We start from the raw sequence: 23,943 nt of genomic DNA, 5'->3' as shown, positions 1-23,943 counted from the left end.
AGCCTCCCGCTGCCTGCGTGCGGCTCCCGGGGCACTTCCGTGCTCCGCGCGGTGCTAAAAGCGCGGCCGGTGCCGAGGGACAGCTTTTCCTAACTAGATTTCACTTTCTTTGTTATTTAAACTGAGAATGTTAACTTTGGGTGCGATTCTTCTGGTTCCCTCGAGCTCCTGTTTCATTTTGGAGCGATCTTTCTAAGTGTATTATTTTTGATGTTTTTCTGAGAGAACAAGGGTTGTCTTGCAGTGCCTCAGGGAAGCAGAGCCATCATGTTTGCACAGATTATTTTATGGTCAGATATAAGACACTCAGAGGTTTGTTGGGGGTTTTTTGATCCTTCTTTTCTATTATTACTGTAGAAGAGTTTAATACAGTAAAAACAGTGGTATTTTTCTTGTCACCTTGTTTTTCCTGTGCATGTTTGTGACATGCTACATCTTTGTGAACAGTTACGCATGCTAATCCGTGCTTTCACTATTACAGTTATTTTATAAGTTTGCCAATTATTTAACAATCAGTTTGAAAAAAACCCCTATAATCACTTACAAGTTTTCATATGTTTGTGTAGTCTTAGGTTGTATTTTTTCCTTTTTTTGTAAATGTTATTTCAAGTAACTATGTAAAAGGAAAGCATCATTTAGATTTAAAGAAGTACAAATACATGACGTGATTCAGAAAGCCTTACTTTCTGTTGCAGGTTAAATCTACATTTGTTCCCGAAAGCCCTCAGTCTTGCCGCTTTGTCACAATTGACTGCATATGGTTAGATACTTGCCTCCAGACCTTCTATTGTGTACGGCCCTGCCGAAGAGCAGTGCCACCTAAGAAACACTTCTCAGCTAGAATCTCAGTTGTAACAGATTGCTGAGAGTGGTACCTCCGTAATTATGTAAGCTGGTTTTGCACTCCTGAAGTAAACATGATGAAAACAGAGTCTTCAGGAGAAAGATCAACCCTCCGAAGTGCCTCTCCTCACAGGAATGCTTACAGAACTGAGTTCCAGGCACTGAAAAGCACCTTTGACAAACCGAAATCGGATGGAGACCAAAAAACGAAAGAGGAAGGAGAGGCTTCCCAGAGCAGGGGGAGGAAGTATGGCTCAAATGTCAATAGAATTAAGAACTTATTTATGCAGATGGGCATGGAGCCCACTGAAAGTGCTGGGGTTACCCCTAAAACAAGGGGAAAGGGTGGCCCTCCATCACCTCAAAGGCGAATTAGGCCCAAAGAATTTGTAGAAAAAACAGATGGTTCAATTGTAAAATTGGAATCTTCTGTTTCAGAAAGGATTAGTAGGTTTGATACTCTCCATGATGGTCCTTCTTATTCTAAGTTTACTGAAACTCGGAAGATGTTTGAGCGAAATGCTTATGAAATGGGACATTCCAATCGCTATTCCCCAAAGAAAGAGAAAGTAGTTTCCAATGAGCTTCCGGATGAGTGGTGCAGCTCTAAATCTCACAGAGGCAGCACTGATTCATTGGACAGTCTTAGCCCAAGGACAGAGACTGTCTCTCCAACTGTGAGTCAGCTCAGTGCAGTTTTTGAAAACACTGACTCACACAACGTAATTGTTTTAGAAAAGTCAGAGAACAGTGAAGAATACTCTGTAACTGGTCACTATCCATTAAACCTGTCTTCTACTGTTGCAAGTATCTCCTCCCCTGTTGCAAACCTGGAGGGGTTCAGTCCTTTGAAAGATGCCAGTACATGGTCTCCGCCAGCCAAACAAAGTACAAGCTTGGTATCTGCTGAGAACTCCCAGCAGAACAGCACATCTTCCACATCGACACAGAAAACATCTGCAGGCACTTTGTCAGGTTCAAAAACAACTGAAGAAATAAAAAAGAATACAGAGGCTGATTCTGTTGAGAACTGTGTGGTGAGTCCACAGGATTTGGTCAGTGCACCTGACAGTGAAAGGTCTGTGGACAGTTGTGCTGGGAATAAGTCAAAAACAGACACAGAGGTTTTGTTGCGACAAAAGGAAGGGTCAGAAAATGCAGAGGGTATCTTTGATAGACCTGAAGCTGCAGAAATATCAAGAAATGTAGTGTCAGGTGGTGATTTTGCAGCAGATGCTGTTTCAGATGCTACTGGGTCCCATTATGATGAGACAAGTGAAAAGGAAGTAAATGAAGATGTGAACAATTTTCAGAGTTCCCACGTGTACATGCACTCTGACTACAATGTTTATAGGGTACGATCGAGGTATAATTCTGACTGGGGAGAGACAGGTACAGAACAGGATGATCAGGATGACAGTGATGAAAATAACTGTTACGAACCTGATATGGAATACTCTGAAATTAATGGATTGCCAGATGAAGATGAAATTCCAGCAAACAGAAAAATACAGTTTAGCCGTGCTCCAATTAAGGTAAAGTTTCCTACATTCTTTTTCTGCTCTTTGGTTCATTTTTAAATGCAACTTTGTTTGAAGCAGATTTTGACAGTTGGCTCTGAAAAGATTGCAGAGCATCTTCAGATACACGTTTTTGTTACAGTCAGTCAGTGAGCATAATCTCAAATGATGCAAGGGAGATGAGCTCCGATGAACTTGTGTCATTTCCTAACATACTTTATGGCTGATGAAGCTAGCAGAAATTGAGAATGACAGCTAGGTTTGTAAAGTTTTGGAATTTTAACATGCATGTTTTGACTTATATGGCTATGAATTATAATCACATGTGAAATGTAGAAGTGGGTATTTGGTGGCCTTGATGCTTGTTGTTTTTTCATTTGAAATTATAACTTCTTTAGATTGGATGGCCTCTCTAACTTGCCTCAGATGTTCTTTAAAGTTACTATATTGAAACACCATGTCATGAAATACAATGTGCTATTGAAGAGTGATTCTGTCTCACTAGTAGAAGACCATTAGTACTCTATATCTGAATCAGTATAATCTTTTCTAGTAATATCTTCACTATTTAAACTTTGTTCATACATTTATGTGTGTTTAGTATATGCCAGTTCAAGGGGCTACAGGAAGGTAAAAGACTTAATGAATGGTGGGTTTCCTGCAGAGTTTTTTTGGTTTGTTTTTAAATACCTTGAATTTAGAGCTAAGAATATGGACCGTTTCAAGTATTTTCAGCACGGGACGGAGTAACTAGTGCAGTGTTTTGTTATACCAGCATTTCACGACTGAGGGTTAAGTATAAAAGTATTTTACTTTTGAACTGCCTTTGATGCACCTGGTCTCAAATGGACATTGCAAAAGCACAGTCATTTTTCCAGAAATGACTCTTGAAAGAGACAAATATGGTGGGTACTTGAAATCTAAACGTTTTGAAATTAAGAATCTGAAATGAAATTGACTTTATTTCATTTTATGAGTTCAGTAATCAAAATTCATAAATTAAGTGAAAGAAGTTTGACTATCAAACTTGAAGTAATGTCACTTATAAAATTTGTGCTCACATCATCTGTGGTTTAAGTTAGGGTAAGATGCACTTGTATCAGGAAATCTTAATCTGAATGAAGCAACCAGGTTTTCACATCTGTTTTTTGGGGAGAAAGTTGCCTTCTGTTCTTCATGCTGTTAAAAGACCATTTTTACACTGAAGCAAAATATTCAGAGCTAAGATGATGGATTTTTTTGTTAATATTTTATTGAGACTTGCATCATTGACCAAAAATTTTAACAATGTTTGTGCTCCTTCTAGATTATTCCTCTAATTAAATTAATCGGATTTATTTAAGTTTTTTTGGAGATGGAGTGGAGAAAACTTTTATTACAAAGGATTATGGAAGACTTCCCCCCCCCCCCCCCCCAAGCTGTACTAACAGACAAGATGACTCTTCTGTTTTCTGAAAAGTCTACCAATTGTGGGCAGAAGTTTCTTTAATAATATTTATTATGGTTCCAGCATAGAGGAATTCCAAAAGTAACTATACTAATTTTATTCTTGAAATGGTAGAATTTTTTTAACACTTTTTGTTTCTGTTTTGAAAGATAAAAGAGTGATATTATTACTTCAGCATATTGCTGTGGTCTGTGATCAGACTGTTTTTGCTCAAAAGAATGAGATAGTCATGCCAGGTGCTTTAAGTATATTCTCTCTCAATTATTATTTAGTTATAAAACTTTTCCGTCTCAAAATTTTCATGCTGTGTTCAGTTCACATTACATGTTATGAAGTAATAATTACAGCGCATCAGGAAAAAGCACCCAAAAGTCATGTGTATAAACAGTAAAAGAGTACGTTTCTTATGGTTCTTGGAATAAAGCATTCTTAACAGGCTAACCCAAAGTAAAATAAATATTTGCTTTAATTATTTTAGCATCTTCACTGTCCATTGTAGATAGAAGAAAAATGGAGTAAAAGCTGAATTCAGAGAACAGTGTAGAAGAGAAAGTAATTTGGGAGATCCCCATGTGATTGCTTTTTGTCTTGTCTGCATCAAATGCATGCAGTGTGTCAGTCATGTGGGAAAAACAGAAGTGAGACTATGTGGAGGACATCTACTAAGAGGAAGAACTGCAGCAAAAGTTGTGGAAAATTCACAGCTGCTCGTTTAGCCTTCCTCTCTGCAATTCCCTCAGCAATGCCAGACAGCATAAGCCCGGGCAGGCTGCCAGCGGCATCAGGTCACTGCCCGACTGCCTCGCTGCGGGCAGAGACCTGAGGGATGGGGAGCTGGAGAATCCCCCCGGGGATCCTTAGAAACTTGGGATACCCTGGGCTCACGCATTGCCTCTTTGACAGCCTGGCTAATTCAGCACACCACTGGGAGCTAATGACTAATTTTGCCAAGCAGTTTCTGCCTGGCAATATGTTTCAATGACTGGTTTGCAGGGCATGAGGGACTTGTGTTCTGTACCCTCTCACAGTTTTAGCATGTGAGCTTATCAAATCGTTTACTTTACTCATCTGTTATATAGAGTTGCCATTTGAATATATAACAACTGTTGAAGAATTTTTCTGCTCCAGAACTTTATGTGTTAGTGGGCATAACTTGTTTCATTAATGCTTTTCTGAAACCTCACCTCATGCATAGCTTATCTGAGAGAGAGGAAAATACAGAGCAATGTAGGAGTATTTTCCGAACGGTTGAAAATTGATCCTCTGTTAAAATGAAGCAATTTTTACTTATCACCTCTGTTAGACAGGAGTGTTAAAAGCCCAATCCAAACAGTTGAACACTCCAGGATGTTTAGTGCTGAGTTTTCACAATATCATCTCTCTGCTCCTCTTCCACATTAATCAACAAAATTGGATTTTTGAATTTGTAGCCAGTGAAATGAGTGTGTAGTTATTGCCTTAAAGTTGTTACTGGAGGGTCTCAACAGATTTAGTTAAATGTCTTTGGATTGGTTATGGTTAAAGTACTTTTTCAAGGGATTTTTCAAATAGACATGTAGTAAATGTAATAAAAAGAGAGCTGAGACTGAAGAGCAAAAAGATTTTGTTACCACCGAAGGGAATCCTCCTTGCTCCTTTAGGGGAAACTCTATGGACTTTGGGAAGTAGTGAATTCTGGGTAGAAGGATGAATTAATAAATAAAAATCTCATTCATCAAACTGATAAAGATTTAGCTCTACTCATCATCTGAGCAGGAAAAACCACAGTTACTTAGAAACCTGCTATAATGAGAAGCACGCAAGTGAATGGTTACAGGAAATTCTGCTCTTGTACAAGCTGTAATTTTGCTATCACAGATCCCATGTTCCATGGGACATTTACTCAGCTTTAGGATTATGGAATTTGTTTGCTTATCTGGTCTCTGTTGAAAATTAGTCTCTTGAGGAGTACGCGGCTGCCCAAGGGCCGTTGTAGGCTTGGGGAGTTTCTAGGTATTTGGAATGTCACATCACTTACGTAAGCAGTTGTACATGTATTTTGGGGCTCAAGTCAGCTTTGAAAAGTAAAAAACAGTCTAAAAGAGTGTGGACATGAGTCTGTATGCTGCTAAACAAGGTATGTGCATGTTTACAGTTTAAGTATTTATATAGTAATGTTCAGTGGCTTTCATCAGCAGTGGTCTGTTCTTGTGTTGAAGTATTCTGTATCAGTTGTAAAACTGAAGCTCTTCAAGGCAAACGAAGAAAGGAAAAAGTTACATGAGTGTAATGAGAAGAAAAATACAGTCAGATGGTTTTGTCAGGGATAGTTTTCTACCAAAAGGAGCAGAAACTCTGTGATTTACTGTCCTTCTGTGGAGTTTTGCGGGATTTGATGAGAGTTCAGTTACATGCTGCTGCCCAGACATTGCAGGCTCATTGGACAAGGTTTGCCAGCAATACCCAATTCATTAGCTGAAGACTTTCCACGCTGTAGCAAATGGAAATGTATTAATTGTCCAAATGACAGTCCTTTTTGAGCCATGCTCCCTCCATCCTGGCTGGAATTAGGATGGAGGATTAATGTCCACCTCTCCTCCTCGCCCCAAGTCCAAAATGTCTGATACCTTAAAAGCTGATGGTTGCGTCTTCAATTACTGCCCTAATTTTGATGCCAGATACACGTTAAACCATTTAAAGCTGTTTGCAGAAATCAGTATCGGCTACTGACCTTTCTTTTGTAACCTTGTACTTCACTGGCTGTGCCCTACATGGTTGAGGGTGCTGGGGAGGAGAGGTCAGTATGTGATCAGACCCTATGGCTCCCAGGACAGATTTTGTTGCGTAAATAGGGGTTTTAGCCTGAAGCTGCTACTTCAGTCTTCAAAGTCCCTATAGCTTCCTTAGGGTGCAGAGATGATGATCTTTGCCTAATTGAGACCTCTCTGCATTTTGGGGTAGATAGGAAAGGTAAGAAAGGGAAAGAGAGGGATATAGCAGTGACTTTTCCATACTTCAGCTAATGCTATAGAAGAGGATTATATGATCACTAGTATCCTTACTTCGTACGTTCTTCTCTCTTTTGTCATGAAACATGACTGAATTTTATACCCTACACCACTGCTGTTTTCCAGATTTTGTTCATATTGTGCCTTGTTCAGGAATCTGAATTTGTACTACTTTTTTTTTTTTTTTTTTACAGTGAGCATTTGAAGAGGTTTTATAAGAAGTGCTGTGATTGTAGTTTAGTATAAAATATAAATGACATTTATATTTAAATGTTGTTTTGAAGTTTCTTGTGAACTGTATGTTGGTGTATCTTATTCAAAAACCAGCTAAAGCAGCAAGTCTTTCTTTTAGTTAGTCCTCATTTGACTCACTAAAATGTATTCAAGGATGTAAATGGTGGTGAGGAAAGAATCTGAAACAATCTGACATTGTAATTACTTTGGAAATCCTTCCTCTGTAAAATATTTTTATTCTTTATCTAGTAAACATTGAAATAAAGTATGTTGGAAACATTTGCAAACTTTAGTGTTGAAAAAGAAAGTGTTTGCCTGATTCTATGTTTGGTTTAGTATTTGCCCATTGTTATTAAAATGTTGATGAAGTATTTAGGATCATAGAAGTCATAAGCGAAGGTCACCTATTCACAAGCAGTTTACAGTCCAAGTCTACAATCCTGACAACGCTGTGTTTTAGTTAAGTGAGTATGGAGCTGGACTTAGACGATCTCAGGAGGAGCCTTTCAACCTCAACGAGTCTATGGTTCTATGAATAAAGGAGTCCCAGCGTGTGTACAGAAAAATAAGGATGTGTAGTTTCCTTCTGAAATCACTGAAATGATATTGTGCTTTCCTTAAATTTGGTTCTCTGCTCTGGCCACCACGCCCAGGCTTTGTTTAAATCTTGGGAGTGGAAAGTAGTTTTTTGCTAAAACATGAAACTGGGAATTAAATAGGCTTAGGCTTTGTCACTGATTTCTCCTGTAATACTGAGTAAGTCACTGAACCTTTATGCTTGTATTTGAACCCTGTAAAATGGGCAACAAGTTGTTCTTTGACAGCTCCATTAATTTCAACTTGTAGAGTAGTTTGAGATACTGAGCTAGAAATTGCTTGTTTAGCTTGAAATATGTATATTCTACTACATAAAGGGCCTGTATACGTTTTACAGGTATTGTGAAGTACAGGAAATTCTACAGACTAACTAGTAATAAAATACATCGTACTGCAAAGATTAAATGTCATACTAAGTTTGATTATTTGTAAAAGTTCTGATGATTTAAAAACAGGTTCTTTGTTCTAGTGGTAGGATATATAAAACATTTCTGCGACCTGGTTCTTTATTCCAGTCACATCTTCTATGAAGGACCTTGGTGGAACCTTTTACATATTTTTATCATGGAAAGGGAGAAGAAATAAGTATTTCCCTGTAAATATTAAGCACTCAGACTGGATGCTGTCAGATGAAGAATAACAGTGAAAGGATAAAGCATTCCAGAAGAAGTTGCTATTTTGGATATTAAAATATAAGTCTGTTCTACATGGTTATTGTATATTTGAAGTGTATTATTGAGTTGGAATTGTATACTTTCACTGGATGAGTCTCTCACACAAAGTTTAAGATGCAGAAGAGTTGTATTGTATTAAATATAATTATTGGAATACAGTAGGTGTAGTAAGTTATTTGTCTTGCTCTGTACACCGTGGAGATGTTAACTCCTGTGTAGGTCACCTAAAAAAAGTCACTAAGAGTTCTAGAGCACAGTTATTCTGGATGCAATGCTTGCCACAGAGTTATGGAACTGAACAGAGGTAACATTGCTTTAAACTCACTTTCCTAAGCATTGAGGACATTATAGAGGAGGCATTTGTAGAAACCGGGCTTGGATCGAATGATTGCCATCAGAGCTTTACACAGCTTAAATTTTAAGGGTTTTGCAATTAAAGGTTTTGAATTTCAAAAATGCAGACTGAGAAACTGTAGGAAAATAGTTTGAAATTAACTGAACCAAAGAGCTAAGGGAGCTAACAATAGGCTTCTTGGAACTTCTTTGATTCAGAGTTAGAAAAATTGTATAGGATTTGCATCCCAAGAAAAAGCAGAATACATGAACAGAAGAATTGCAGACCTGACTAGAAGAAAAGTCAGCCAAGAGAATATCAGAAGCTAGCCAAGAACATACAGGGAATGGCAAAAGTGATTGCTCAGAAATGAAAGCTGTCATAGAGTTCCAAACTTTTAAAGTGAGAGTAAGAGGCTGCCAGAAGTCAAGCTGAGTTTGACCTTGTAAAGGAAAATAATCCAAGTAGTAAAAAGTTATTTATCCATTAAAAATAAAAGAAGAAAGAAAGCGGGGCATTATGCAGTAAGCATGAGCTTATGATTAGAGCTATCACCCCAAGTTTATTTAGCCTTCATATTTAGCACAGCTGGTGATGATGAACATGGAATCAGGATTAAGAGGGCCAAGTGAAATAGATGTATAAAGGTGGAAGTTCTTAGAGTGAAAATTCTTACAGTGAAATAGATGTATAAAGGTGAAAGTTCTTACAGTGAAAATTCTTACAGTGAAATGAAGGCAAAACCTAGAAGTTCCTTGTGCTCAAGTTTGTGGGGAGATGATTGGGATAAGTTGCATTTTAGAAAGCCTTGTAGCAAACATTTCAGAACAAATAGAACACTATCAAAATAGAGACAGTATTTAACTGGAGAAGAGCAAATGCTGTAGCCATTTTTCAGAAAGTACAGAAAGGTGGCTCTGGCAGCTTGAAAATTATTACTCTCTTTTTCTGTAGATGCAAGGATGTAGAAGAAAAACTTTTGAAAGAATAATCAAAGGCAGGGACGCAAATGGAAAAACGGAATAAATATGAATGGATTTACAAGAGGTAGAGTATGTCAGACTAAATTAGTATCTGCCTTTGATAAGATAAAAGACCTTGTTAAAAATTTCAGTAGTCTTGTCTCAGAAAGTTGGAGCATGCTAATGACGCTTGCTTGTGACAGAAAGTGGGGAAGCCTTATCATTTCATAGAAGGGTTACAGTAAAATATGGATGACTGGGAGGTCTTGAGTAGTGGAGATGGTTTTATGGCATAAGAAGTTTCACAGTGAACTGATTGATTTGCAGGGAAACACATCTAAGGAGAAATCCATCCTGCAACACAAAATGATGGCAGTAACCTGCCGTGTGATGTGGTTGTGAGGAAGGCAAAAGACGTTCTAAATACGTGAAGCAAAATGTTTTTTTGTAATATCATTTTATAACTCACTAAGGAGACTTCGTCTTGAAAGTGTCTGTGGATTCTGCTTGAGACAAATGAGTTTTCAGGAACAGCTGCAGAAACTTGCTGCTCTTCATCTTTTTTTCTTGGTTAATTCTATCATAAAACAGGGGGCTTAAGAAATTTATCTTGTTCAGTGAGGGATGACGAAGTCTGAAAAAGAACTTAATTACATCTTTGATATATTCATAAAGAAAAAGCACCTGAGGGCTAAAGGGCAGCGTTCCACTTTTAAGGTGGAATTGAGCATTTCCAGGCTAGGATTATAGAACTGTAATAGCAGGCAATGACACAGGCAATTCCCTTCTCTTTTTCTATGTTCTGAATAGAATTTTGTATTATCCAAAAGTGTCTGTTAATTGTGTTCAAGGATGGAATTTCCTTTCAGGCCACGAAGAATGTATTTAAAAAAGCACCTGACATTCCTGAAGTTAAATGATACAAAATGATAGCTATTGTTCTATGGTGTCCTTTTTTATATATAGAAGTATTCTAGTGAGAGTGGAAGCTGATTTTGCTCACTAGAATCAGTTCAAGAGTTTTGTCAGATCACTTGGATATTTCCATATAATAAAGTCAGTGTAAGGTGTATGAGCAGAATTTAGCTCTGACAACTGTTTGCCTTGTATTATCACACATGCAGCAGTGTTTTTTTTAGGCTAAGCGCATCTATAACTTTTTCACTTTCTTCTCTGCCGTTTCTGTCTACCTCAGTATTCAGTGCTTAATCTCAAGGGCATAAAATGCTGGTTCATGTTGAAAGAATGTCTTAATGTTCAGACTATGCTGCATGTGGACCTGGTGCATTTTATTTGATAAAATCTCTGTATTTCAAACTTATTATTCATGTTATACATTTAAAAGCAGTAAACTATGGAAGCCCTTAAAAATAGCGCTATCAAACTCCTGTAAATTCATCTAGATGATGGTCATAATGATAAACAAACATCCCAAGGTTTTACCCAGCTTGTAATCATCTTTACGAGCTTATAATCATCTTATAATTGGATGGACTCTGCCAATTCTGGCATATTTAAATACTTATCTGCTAGCTCCACCTTTCTATGAGTCCCAAGATACCTGTTCTTTGATGTTGACCTGGGAAACTGTCTAGTAGAATTTATTGTGTATGGACTTCTCAAACAGAATACTCAAAATATTTTAATATTGTATTTTTTTCACAAGGGCAAACCAGATAGAACTCATGAATCCAGGGATTTAGAGCACTCCTGAAAAACAGTAGTTATTAGCTGGTAATTTAGAAATACAGCAGATGCACTAATGAAAATGAGAGTATTTCCTTATGGTATTCAAGAGCATGAGACTACCAGGCCATGTAGCTTTTTGCTCTTCTTTGCCCAGCCTTCTTCTCTGAAGTAGTGGCATAGTTGTATCACCCCTCTATAAATATGGTAGGCTGAGTAAAAATCGTCTTCTTGATGCTTTGCATATTGCTTTCATGTCAGTATTTAATATTATGGAAAAAAACATTCAACTTTGTTACAGTTTTTTTCTTCTCTTGTTATAGCCAGTAAAGCAGTTTCCAGCCTTAACATCTTGTAGATGCCAAATAACTTCTAAGGCTTACTGTTTTTTGAGTACAAGTGCCTGACATGGTTGTTACCAGTAAGCCTTGACCAGTAAGGCTTCATTTACATTAGAAAAAGTTATGTTGCTGACAGTGGTCTTTGGCAAAGGAAGCAGCCAAATTGCATCAAAGACTATTCTTTTAATGTTTTCTTTGTGTAGTATATTAAATGACTTCTCACATTGAATTATTTCTCAAATTATAAGAATACATGGTTTGGTAATTCCAAAGGTAGTGCATCAGTTCCAATAGGTGTTTCATGCTTGTAATTGTTAACTTCATTTAAACATGTATGAATATTTTAGCAAGAGCTCCGTGAATACAGTTTGAATTGTTACCTATAGTTACAGCAGAATAGGGTCAGATAAAGGGTTCTAAGATGTAGAAGGTTTTTATGTATTTTCTTTCCCCTAAAATACATAAACATTTAGGTAGGGAGGGCATGGGTTGTTTTTGAATTGTCATGAAGCTTTATCCCTTATTTTTCACTGGTTATGATTTAAGTATAATTGTTAATTGCAGTCTCAGTATTAAGTAGGGAACAATGATATGGCAGCTGATGCTTCACTGTAGAACACAGTTGCGATACTGAATTTTCTTGGACTTTAAGCAATTATTAAGTATTTAGAGGGAAGACCTTGTGGCTCTGTTGGTTTAATGGGACCTTTGCTATTTGGGAACAGAATGTTACCTTAGTTGGTGATACACATGGGATGATGCTCTCATGCATACATACGTCTGTGACCCATAATGGTGTAGGTCTAGTTTTTGGATTGATAGTAACCTTTCGATGGTTCCTGTTATGAGAACCTAGCCACACCAGTGTTTCCTGTTTGTCAATCAAAATAACTGTCTAAAAAAGGGAGTTTGAAGGGGGTTTTTTGTACGTATTATTTTGTATTACAGCATAAGCAGATTGACCTAAGTTTACAAATAACATTTAACAATGCAAAAAGATTTTGGAAAAATATTTAAACAAAGATTATCAGTTAAATATTTGTGATTAAGAAGATAATTAAAAACAGCCTGTACAAAAAATAAACCTGTTGAGCAGTCATGTTCATTTGCAGCAAAGGCCACTAACATTTTGCATACAGCAGTAGCCTTAGTAGTTTTATATATATTCCTGTCATTATTTTTTTCTTTGGTTGTTTAGCCTCTGTTTGGAAGTAGAACCATGAATGTCCACTTGAGGCCATATACTCAAAAGCTGTAGTTAAATTGATAAATAATTTCATGTTGTGCTGTACAACTTCAGTACAATCTCAAAATTATTCATAAAACGTACCAAGTTGCTGATATCTTCCAGTTTATCTATGACATCCTTCCAGTAATGATGGAGAAGAGGCATTTTGCTTCTTTTGTAAAGCTCAAGAACTCCCAGAAGAAAGGCCAATTTATATTTTTGAAGATGACTAAAAGCAATTTATAAAACATGTAAGAGGTTAGTGGGAAAGGGTTTTTTTACTGGCACTTTGAATAAAGGGATTAAAACAGAAAGACACTGAGTAGTATAAAGCAGGTTGTTCATTCTTTTGACTTAAATTTTGATCTGTTTAAAGCGGACATCTTGTGGTTTATTTATTTTTATTATTTTCCTTGTGCAAAGGGTTACTTGTCCCTTTTTTTTTTAAAGCTTCAGAGAGCCCTTGTTGTTAATGCACGCCCTTGAAAAACGCACATTTCTAGACTTGAGAAATGCGGGTTCAGCTTCCAGGAGCTTGGCGAGAGCGGGGTGGCAGGGTGGCGGCGGCGGCCGCCCCACGGAGGAGAAGCCCCCGCCAGGCTGGGCCACCCCTGCTTTCAGAAGCAGTTGCAGATGGTCGGCGCGAGCCTTGCGCTTGCAGCGTTTGGGGTTCCACGAAGACATAGGGCAGGTTTGTGGCTTTTTTTTAAGACCTAAGCATTTACCACTGCTTCAGTGGTCCCACAGCGTAACGTTACTTTAGATACACAATTGAACCCTTTCTTTACCATTTTTTGCCTCAATTGACTCCTGATGTTTTCTGAGCATTGTAGATTTTTTTATTTTTTAATATAGTCTCTGGTTGTCTTCTCTTTCAGTTTTTTTCCTGTATTGATTCTGGACACTTGCCAGGCTGCAGTTATTTTTATTGACAGCCTAGGACATCATTCTAGTTTTTATCCTTTATATTTGTGCTTTCTGGGGCCATATACTTGACATTTCGCATTACATTTAAAAAAGAAAAAAGAAGCTTTTTTCTAATTGGCAGTTTATGAGTTTCTGTCATTGTTTTATGTAGAAAGTACTTGTTACTTGGAAGATTGAAGAATTTACTGTGTTCTTTTTCTTTTTTTAGCTGAGTTAATTTTGGTACAGTATTACCCTTTTCTTTTGGTCCTTTATTTTCTGTTAATGATATGTGTGTTCTTTTTCCCATGAAAGCATTCGTTAATTTAAAAAGGGTTTTAGTTTCTCTTTCCATTTTGGGAGGTTCAGGTTTCAAATACAGTGGGGGTTTTTTGAATTTATAGACTATATATATGTATTCTGCCTGTAAAAGTTAAGCAATACTGTATTTTGCATCTGTGTCTGTTAAGCTGTTGATAGCGATTCTGGTGTGCTTTCAGAAATACGCTTGAATTTTCATTTTTTTCCCCTCATTAATTTCTGCTGATTTGCTAACTAGAAGTTTTTTTCTTTTAAGGGAGAATGTTAGTTAAAATGCTGCAGCTGGTGTAACTGGCTATAATTTTCTCTCATCTATGCTTTTTTTTGATATGACATTGTAATGAAAATGAACTAGATGACCATGGAAACATTTGCATTTTTCAGATTTGAACTGGCTAAGCTTTGTAAATACAAAGCAATTTCATTCATTGTCAGTTTGTTCACAGGTACTTCTTCACTTTGACTGATACTGTTTATTTCCTGACTCCTTTTGAACATCACGCATTGGCTGTTTTACTCTATCAGAACACTTCGTGTAAATCTTTCTTATTTTATTTTGTTTGAATTTTATACCAAGATCTTAATTCAGTCTTTTTATAAGAGATATAGCTCTAAATTTTATTTTTCTCTCGTTCTCTCCCTCTCTCCTTCTCTCTTTCTCTTTTTTTCTTTCCAGAAGTGATATATGCAGTTCCTTACCTCTGAGCCTTTGCTTGGGTGCTTTTTTACTTCCTTATCTCAAGCTATAAAATGAAGCATTGTTCTTTATTCTAAGGTAATTTCAAAATACATGATGTAAAACCTTATGTAGGTTGTTAAGTATAAAATGACACTTCCTGGAAAAGCGTTAATTCTGAGCAATATCAGTAATTTATGGTTCCATAAGTGAGCAGATCTTATTATTAATTTAAATACACATGTGTTAGTAAGCAAAATTGCCTCAAGTTTTCTTACTGAGCAACTATTCTTTTGGTTTATATATATTTTTTAAGTTTATTGATTAAAAATTATAAAAAATCTTTGAGTTTATACAGCTTCACATGCATAGAGGCTCCTCTGTGAATTCTGTTCATTCTCTGGTTGCTCTTTTTCTCTCCGTGGATCTTCCTGTCTGATCTAACTCTTCTTTGCTTTTGATAACTTGCTTCTTTATTGTGTGAGACAACAAAATAAAGATATGTCATATGTTTCGCTGCAGTGTTCCTTAAACCTCTTCTAGCTGTGGATGGCACCTGAGAGAAGAGGAAGTATTTTCTCAGGGCCATGTTGGATGAATATCTGTTTTACCTGGCTAACTCTTACGGGCAGGTGTGCTGCCAGATCATTTTAAAATACACACTTGCGCAGCCAAAAAAGTAGGGATAAAAACACATAAGTAAGGATAAAAAAACACATTTATTTGCATATGCAGATATTTGAATAATAAAATGTTATAGTATTTATCAGAAAGCTTGGAAAGAGAAATTATTGTCTTAAAAACTCAATAATTTGGTTTTAGATAATAAACATAATGCTTCCTAGGATTTGGAGCTTGCTTTATCTGCAAGAATGTCTGCAATGCAAAGTAAACCTGCCAGAAGGGTGTAGCAGCAATGGCTCTTAGGGGTATGGTGTGACTTCTCTCTGGTATAAGGTATTTTTTGTTCTCTTTTAAACAAGACAGCTACTATAATCATGAAATACAAGATCAAATTCTTTTTCTTTTATTAGCACTGGAATTCCACGATACAAATCCACTTGGTGACTTGCTGAATAATAGTTGTCTTTTAATGACTAGCTTGAATTACTTCACTCTGAAAATGAAGGTCAAAATTTTTGTTCCCAGTTTAGACCTCAGACTTAAGTAAGTTCCTAAAGAGGAAAAAATACTATTGTAAAGCAAATTACATATAAAATATCTTACTTACTCTGAAATATCTTATTTACTCTGTTCATGCTGTTACCTGTATCTGTGTATTTGGTGCAGGTATCAGAGTGATATGATCAGAAATAAGATATTTTTGGTACTCTGACATTGTCCAACCCTTTGTCATGATACTATCATGAACTCGATCAGTAAACTAACTTCTAGCACCGATAGCAAATTTTCAGTAGTTACAACACCAGCTTTTTCTTCTGCGATTCAGTTCACTGACCTTGCATGCAAGAATTCCTGCCAGCTCATGATAGGATATCAAACATGTGGTGATAGCTGAAGGAGAGGAAGTACTGAGTTTGTAGTGGCATTCAGTGCCATAATGCATCTGAACTAGTGTATCTGCAAACTATACTGTATCAGTTTGGCAGAGGACAGTCCTGGAAACTGTCCTTACAACACAACAGTGTCAGGTCTTCTGTAGAAGTTGGCTGGCACACAGGGAATAGAAAATAAAGTATTAGCATACATTCAAAACAGAACAAGTGTATAGACATGGTGATGACAATGATTTGAAGTGCACAGATAGTTTTTCTGATCTTATGCTGCCTTTAGTAGTGACAAATAGGACAGGCATGAGGATAACTGCAAAACTGATATGCATCACAGGTATGTGGTAGCAGGTAAAATCTAAGAAGCGAATGAGAGTGGGAAAATTTGGAACATACAAGACTTAGTGATGCAGTACTGCAAAATCATGTGGAATGGCACTTCATGTTAAAAAAATTGTCAAATTGAGATGACTTATGGGAGCTTTTCTTAAAAATGAAAGCGTAATTATGACCATAAAAGCTGAGGAGGAGCCTCTCCATGAATTGCCTCTGCAGTTGCCGATTGTGCTAAAAGCCTATCGATGATATTGCTGGATATTTTTCACCTAACATCGTAATGACATCCACTTCATGGAACTGAGTGTTTTCAACAGATGTTTTTTTCAGTGATATCCCAGCAATGTAGAAGTTGTAGAATGTGGACATGTCTGTAGAACCAGGTCAGTGATTGAACAGTATTTTATCTATTTTACATCTCACCTTACAGCTATACTGAATCTGCACCACAGACACATTTCTTAATTTCACAGCATGGTTAAGGAAAAATTTATAGCTTTGTCTACAATCTGCTGAAAGTTTCAGCAACTAATCAGCTAGAAGACAGCCAAAAAAGGAAGCGACAGCAAAATAGCTGTGATGAAAAACCCAGATCTGAGGATTATGTGGTGTACCAGCCTTTATTCTTTGCTCTGACTGTATTCCCAAAATATCAGGTCCTGGAAGTTCCAGTCTGTTCTGCAAGGAGCCTAAATCAGTGGGCTGAAAATGTAGTCTGCTCTCTAAATATAGTTACTGCTGAGATGATTCTTTCATCCAGTGATGAGCACTGAGTCAGAAAGTGTCTACTTCAGGTAGATCTCACAGTAACGAAACAAAAGCGTGAACTGTTGTTTTGCGAGAAACAGCTTCGCTATCTAGTAGTACGCAAAAGCCACTTTAATAAGATAGTTAATGATTTAAAGTTCCTAACTTTCAGTACTTTTGATGTATTATGAGAAAGAAAATCCTGCATTTTGGATGACAGTTTCTAATAAATGGTGTCAGCTTCATAAAAGAGACTATGGTGTCTTCAGCTGAAAGCAGTTCCTGATGAAATTAATCACCAGTCAGCAAGAACTGCTTTGTGTGATCACATCACAACTCTGCAAGCTGATCAAAAAGATGTTCGGAAAGCCTTTGCTGCTGCTTAACAGGTTTGTCACTTAGTGACCTTGGAGTGCATATACATCACCTCACAATGGCTGGGAGGTTTTTTTGAGGTGCGTGGGAAATCTAGAACCAAATTTCATAAAAACTTTGGTTTGTAAATGCGATTAATAAAATAACTTGAAAAAAGATGATCATCTTTGGAATATTTGCCTAGGAAGGGGATTCACACCTACCTCCATCATCATCTGGGAGAAATAATACCTACATATTGTGCTGTAGGTTAAACTGCATAGAATTTTTCTTTCCTCCCTTCTGTTTAACTTGGGTCCAGAATAATTATTTACGCTGAAAGAATTTCCAGGTCATGGTACTGAAAAGAAAAAGCAAGCATGACTGTGATTGTATAGCTTAGTATTTAGACTGTTTCCCTTCAACACTAAGGTCAGCCTTGGGATCTGAGACATGCTGAAAGACTCATTAAAATGAAGTATATAAGGAGCTATTAGATAAAAAAGGTTCTTTAACCTAAAGAGGATGAAATGAGTGTAATTACTACTTGGCCTTTTATGTAAAGTGTGCCACTGTCATCTCTTCCTCTCCTGGATAGGTTTTCAAGAAGAGAGTTAGATCTTTTCCATTCTTTCAATAAAATGCTACAGCCACCTACCTTGAGGAGAGAGTTTGAGGCTTTGAGTGCTGAGTAAAAGGAGGCATCTGGTTGCAGCTGTTATTAGGGATGTGAGCTCTAAAAGAACAGTAAGTCAGAGAGACCGTGGTGCTTCATAAATTGATTCTTGACTCTGCGGCAGGGCCTTGGTCACCGTTTATGCTTCCTTTGTGGAGCACTGCCCACAAAGCAGCTTATCTTCCCTTAGGATTTTATGGTTTTTTTAAGTGCTCAACTACAGGTTTTTAATTTAAACAATACCTAAATGTTATAACCTGTTTTGACCAACTGATAAAACCATAAGTACTTTACTGGATGTAGTCCCCGGTTGGTGATAATAAATAGGAACGTGTTTGTTTTTCAAACCAGACTCCAGGATTCCTTTCTGGGCTGTTTCAATAGAATTGTCAATTGAAAACTGACTTTTTTTTAGGTTGTCTCTCCTGCTATGTCATTTGAAAGAGGTAGCTGAGAGGTGACAAAGAGCAACATGTAGCTTTACTACTGTAAAGCAATTTGAATGCGGAACATAATACCAAGTAAAGTCCAATAGATAACACAGTAGGAAGAGAAACAGTCAGAGGAAGATGAAATAATTCTCAGTTATGCAACTGGGATCAGTGGAAGAGATAGGAATGGAAGAGAGACCTTGACATTTTCATGCCAGGTTATAAAACTTAGATAACTGCTCTTTGGGAATCTTATGATACTGAATTGATTTCATAATACTGCAGTTCAGAAGGAAAATAATGTTTCCATTTTAAAATGCATGGTCATTGGTTTACAGGTAAACCAACGCTTTCAGTGGGAATTAAGATCTAGATGTTTTGGGGAAATCTAAGTCTAAGTTATTTACTTAAGAGTACAGATGAAATCTGTGAAAAAGCCAGGAATTGCAACTTTTGAAGTGCTTGTCTCATGTCTGAACTGCTAGTCTATTCTCCTTCACCATTTTGATTCAGGACAACTTCTGTGCAGTTTTCAGCATCTCCCATCTCCAAAACATACATGACTCATTTTATTGGCTCTTCAGTAACTGTGAAAAAAGGTTTCAGAAATTAAAAAAAGGTGGGTGATGTACTGTGGACAAAATTCTACCTCCCATATAACTCTTGCTGACATGAGTGGGTTTATTGTCAGTGATATCTTTGGCAGAACTGAAACTAAAGTTAATATGGAGGAGATAAAAGAAGACAGCTTTAACCTGCAATTGAGGTTGCTAGTGTTTTTTATGATAGTGCTAACTTTCTTCTCAGCAGCAGTCCAAGGTGACTCAATACTTGTTTGAAAATATCAGCTGTCATGGCTATAATTATATGCTTGGCCAATAAAAGTAGGAAACAAATTACAATTCTCAGAATCTTTACTCCTTTCCTTTGTATTACAGTATCAAGCTATCAAGACATACAGGAAACAAAAGAGGTTTAAAAGTGGAGGGAGTGTCATGGGGGTATGTGTATACATTGCTGCAGGCAGCAGTATAAATTAGATGTACCTGAATTAGAATTAAAAAAGACAGGTTGGTACCAAAAGCAGTCTAGTTGTAGCTGTACGGCACTCAATAAAAGACTAATTTGCCTTCTAATGTAGCCATATACTTAGTCTTACTTAAATATTACATAAAACCATTTGGCGAACCAAACAAATTCTCGTTGCTGAGCCTGTCTGAATGGTAATCACTGGTGCATGGATATAGAATTTTCTAATAATTTGATATTCCTCACTACAAGAGATTGTGAACATTAGCTGAAAATTTTTTTTGCGGAGTTGAAGTTGCATGTTGATAAAGTCACACCATTCTCCTCCACCCAGTCCCTCAAATATGTATTAATTCTGTGGATTCATTTATAGATCATCTAAATTTTTAGAAGAATCCAATATAATAGAAAAATAATACAATACTGGTTTTTGTAGAACTTACTTGATGGTTTCAAAGCATTTTACTTAGGGCAGTTCAAGGATGTAGTAATAATTTTTTAAAAAGCCTGCGATTTGAAGACAAAATTCCTTCCATGATTGAATTGATAATCTAAGATCCTGCCTGCACAACTGAATAAATGCATGTTTTTCTCTGTATTGTCAGAGGCCATGACTGGGGCATAGTGTGGGCAGACTCCTGGCAAGCTGTTTTTATAGAATCAGGTAGAATAACATTTAAAGAATCAGAGATTTTTCTCTTGTAATTTGAGATGATTGATTAATCTTTATGTCATGCTACCTCTACAGCTATATGTTGTTATACTTCTTTTACATGCGTTGACTTTTTCTTTCCCATGGTGTCTTAAAGCATGTTTACATAGCAAATATTGTGACTCTTCTTGTGCTGACTTATGACTGAAAGCACTGGGAAGCGTGAGGCAGGGAAGTTGAGCTAACCTGATGAACAAAATTATTCTATCTCATTGATGAGAAGTCAGTGAGGCTTTGAGACTTTGGTAAGTGTCATACAGCATGAAGAAATAATTGCCTAGGTTTTTTTGTACTGCTGTGTGCTGCAGACTTTTTTTTTCCCCCCCCCCACTGATTTCTGACACAGCTGTAGAATCACAGTCAAATCCTAGTGTTTAGCGAGACCCAAATTACCTTGTTCCCCCAAATGCAGTGAATTCTCATTAGCCAAAATATAAAGGGCCTTTTTTTCCTCCTCTGTGCATATCTTAAGAAAGTGTATGCCTTATTATGTTCCTTAAGTAGTTTTCAGAGTGCATTATGTAACCTCACGAGTTTTTTGTTTGAATTTGCACAAGATATTTTGCCTTTATGCATGGTTATCTTGCTGCTGTATCAAACTTCTTTCTGGTACTGCAAATTATGGAATTAGTACACTATATATATATATATAATAGCATAGGACAATTAGAGGTGATTTAGGACTACTTACATTGAATGCAAAGCGTAGCAAAGCTGTTTTAGCTCATATTCCTAAAGAAGCCCCCAGAATTTTTCTAGTTGCATTAGGTGATGCTCTTCCTAAATTGCAAAGCAGCTTACAGGATTGAGCCCTGAAAAGTATTTCAGATACTAAGAGCTGGTGTTTTCCTTCCCAGGTCTTTTCAAAAGCCTTCAGAAATCCAATCTGAAGCACGGAAAAACAAAACTACCATAGTTTCTCACAGTGCGGAGTAACATAAATGAATCCAATGCATTTCATGCACTGTAGTGATGTATTTAAGATAAATGAAATCAACCACCCAAGTCGGGCCCTGGTGCACAGGCTGGCTTTGCCGCTCACCTGCCTCCCCATTGTGGGAACCTTGCGCCCAGGCTAGAGGTCAGAAATTCTGCCCCATCTGTTAAACAGTAGATGCTTGGCAGCACCTTACCGCGTTTTCCAGAAAGCCCCTCTTCCACCTCTACAGAACAAAATGGTCTTCTCATCCCTGGACTCCTGGTGGAAAGGGAGGAAATTTTCTGAGCTACAGGTAGAGCTGCTTCAGTGGGATCTCAGCGCTGCAACCTTCTGTGCGCAAAGCTTGCCCAGCAGATGCTGTGCTGCCCTTGGGCATAGTGGGAGGATGCCTGTGTCAGGGAGGAGGGCGATATATTCTTTCAGTTACTTTTTTAGATATTTACCTTTTTCCTGCTTTTTGTTGATTATTGCCCTCAAAATCCTTGATTTCCTGTTTGTATAAAAACCTGATTTTTTTCAGATTAATTGACTGTGTGTATATAGACAAGTCTTCAGTTAAAAACCTTGTCTGCAAATAAGTATTGGTCATTTTTTTTGCCTCAAATTCAAATTGCCCTGTGGATTGATACTGCAAATTGATACATGTTGTGCAATATGTGCAAGAGGAAAAAGTGAGCAATGCCAGGAAGACTTTAAGGCCAGTTATATTTATTTTATTTGCCAGTTGTGTTTTAATTTGTTCCAAATGATAGTGTTCTTTTGTGGCTGAAACACTCATGCCTTTTAGTTTGTAAGATAAATTCAGACATTTGCTGAATCATGGCATCCAAATCAAAATGTGCAAATTTCAAGGACTGTACTTAGTGATACTGAAGTCCGTGCATATGAATTAAACAGTAAAATATGCAAAATATTTTGCTGTGCTTTTATCTGACTATATTTTTATGGATTGCAATACCTGAAGCTCTAAATCATGAAAAATTTATCATCAGAAGTTTAGTTTTGTTGAGTTTGCGTATTTTCAGTGCCATTTGTTGCAGAACTGAACTTTAGACCTGTAGAGGCCTAAAACTCGTATGACAGCCATCTCCTTGGTTTTACAGACTTTTCAAATTTCCTGTTATTCCCCTACTATATGTCGCCGATTTATCTTATCTGATAGCAATGCAGTAAAATATTCCTTGTGAGCTCAGAGGGAGTTTGAGTTGCACAAGGACTGAAGAATTTGATTTCATGCTTGTGCTTGTAGTTGTTTCAATTAAAAGAAGTGTCTCCTCCGGCTGCATGTTGGACTTGCAGTATTCTGCATGGACAGGCAGTATTCATGACCTTACAGTTTAAACATTAGAAACGCTGTTCTAAATAATCTTACTCTACTTTATGTAAAATGAGTAAATCTTAGGCTTATCTGAATAGCCACAGTTCAACTTCTTCTCTTCTATGTCCTCATGATACCTTCTAATTTTTTTAAATTACTTATCACTCTGACGACTTCCCTGTGCTTAGTCCGGTTACCTTGGAAACCAGTTTACCCACACATCTAATCTCTGAACTGATGAAATAATATGTACTGATTGCAACTCAGGTTGAAGAAAGCTTTCTCCTGTCTTAATTGAAGAATGTTAATCTCTCTGTTCCAGAAGCCTTAGAATTTCTGGATTTTTTTTTTTTTTTGGTTAGGTTCAAGTAAAATGTTGTGCTTATAATTACTCATACTAGTGCTAGAAAATGTGGTAAAGAGGATTAACATTATCATAGATTTTTAAAAAGATGAAAGTATCTCTTATGACCACAAGCAAAACAGTATCAAGAGGCACAAAGCTGTTTGCTAACGTCTGAGGTTAAGTTATGTGACTGTTGAATCGATGTTGTAGCAGAATTTAACTACATAATGGTAGCTCAGCAATGTCTTCTTGTACTGCTGTGGAACAGCTGTTGCACAGTGGCAAAACAGGAGTTGAACAGATAATGATAATGCCCCAAAGTTGGTGAGGTGAATGTGTTGCGTTATCCTAATCCTCATCTCATGAGTTCTGCAGACCAGACTTCCTTGGAATTGATTCTTCTGAAAGCAGATTTTTCTAGTCTTTAATGGCATAGGAAAAAAATATATAAGAATAACATGCTACTTTCTTCCTTTTAGCTTTTCTTTTGCTTTTAGTTTTCACTGTCTGCTTGATGGTCTTGTGTTCATCATCACACTATTATAATTTCACTTTCTAAATTACATAACAAATGAACAATAAAAGTTATTTCCAATTTTGCGGGAACAATAGAAACACTGATTTTTCTCCTTACATCTTGGTAGTTAATGATATCAAGATTTATTAAACTAGGTTTTTTTAAGCTATAGATGGAAACTTGGAAATCAGTTGAATAATAGTTATTCTGAAAATCAAAATAATATTTTGTTTTCAAGGTAAACTTATTCATCTATTATTTCTAGCAGTG

At 36.9% G+C, this 23,943-nt stretch overlaps 1 protein-coding gene across 1 annotated transcript in view; it reads left to right on the top strand.

The window, feature by feature from the left end:
• The first annotated feature begins 917 nt into the window (after nt 1–917).
• Nucleotides 918–23,943, top strand: part of PPP1R9A (protein phosphatase 1 regulatory subunit 9A) — a 150,252-nt gene continuing 127,226 nt past the window's right edge. The window contains exon 1 of the mRNA XM_067291675.1: nt 918–2,378. Coding sequence (XP_067147776.1) covers nt 918–2,378 — 1,461 coding nt within the window. The remainder of the gene's footprint in view (nt 2,379–23,943) is intronic.

Source organism: Apteryx mantelli, chromosome 2 (genome assembly GCF_036417845.1).
Source record: "Apteryx mantelli isolate bAptMan1 chromosome 2, bAptMan1.hap1, whole genome shotgun sequence".
In the NCBI taxonomy this organism is placed as follows: domain Eukaryota; kingdom Metazoa; phylum Chordata; class Aves; order Apterygiformes; family Apterygidae; genus Apteryx; species Apteryx mantelli.
This window is presented reverse-complemented; position numbering and strand designations above follow the sequence as displayed.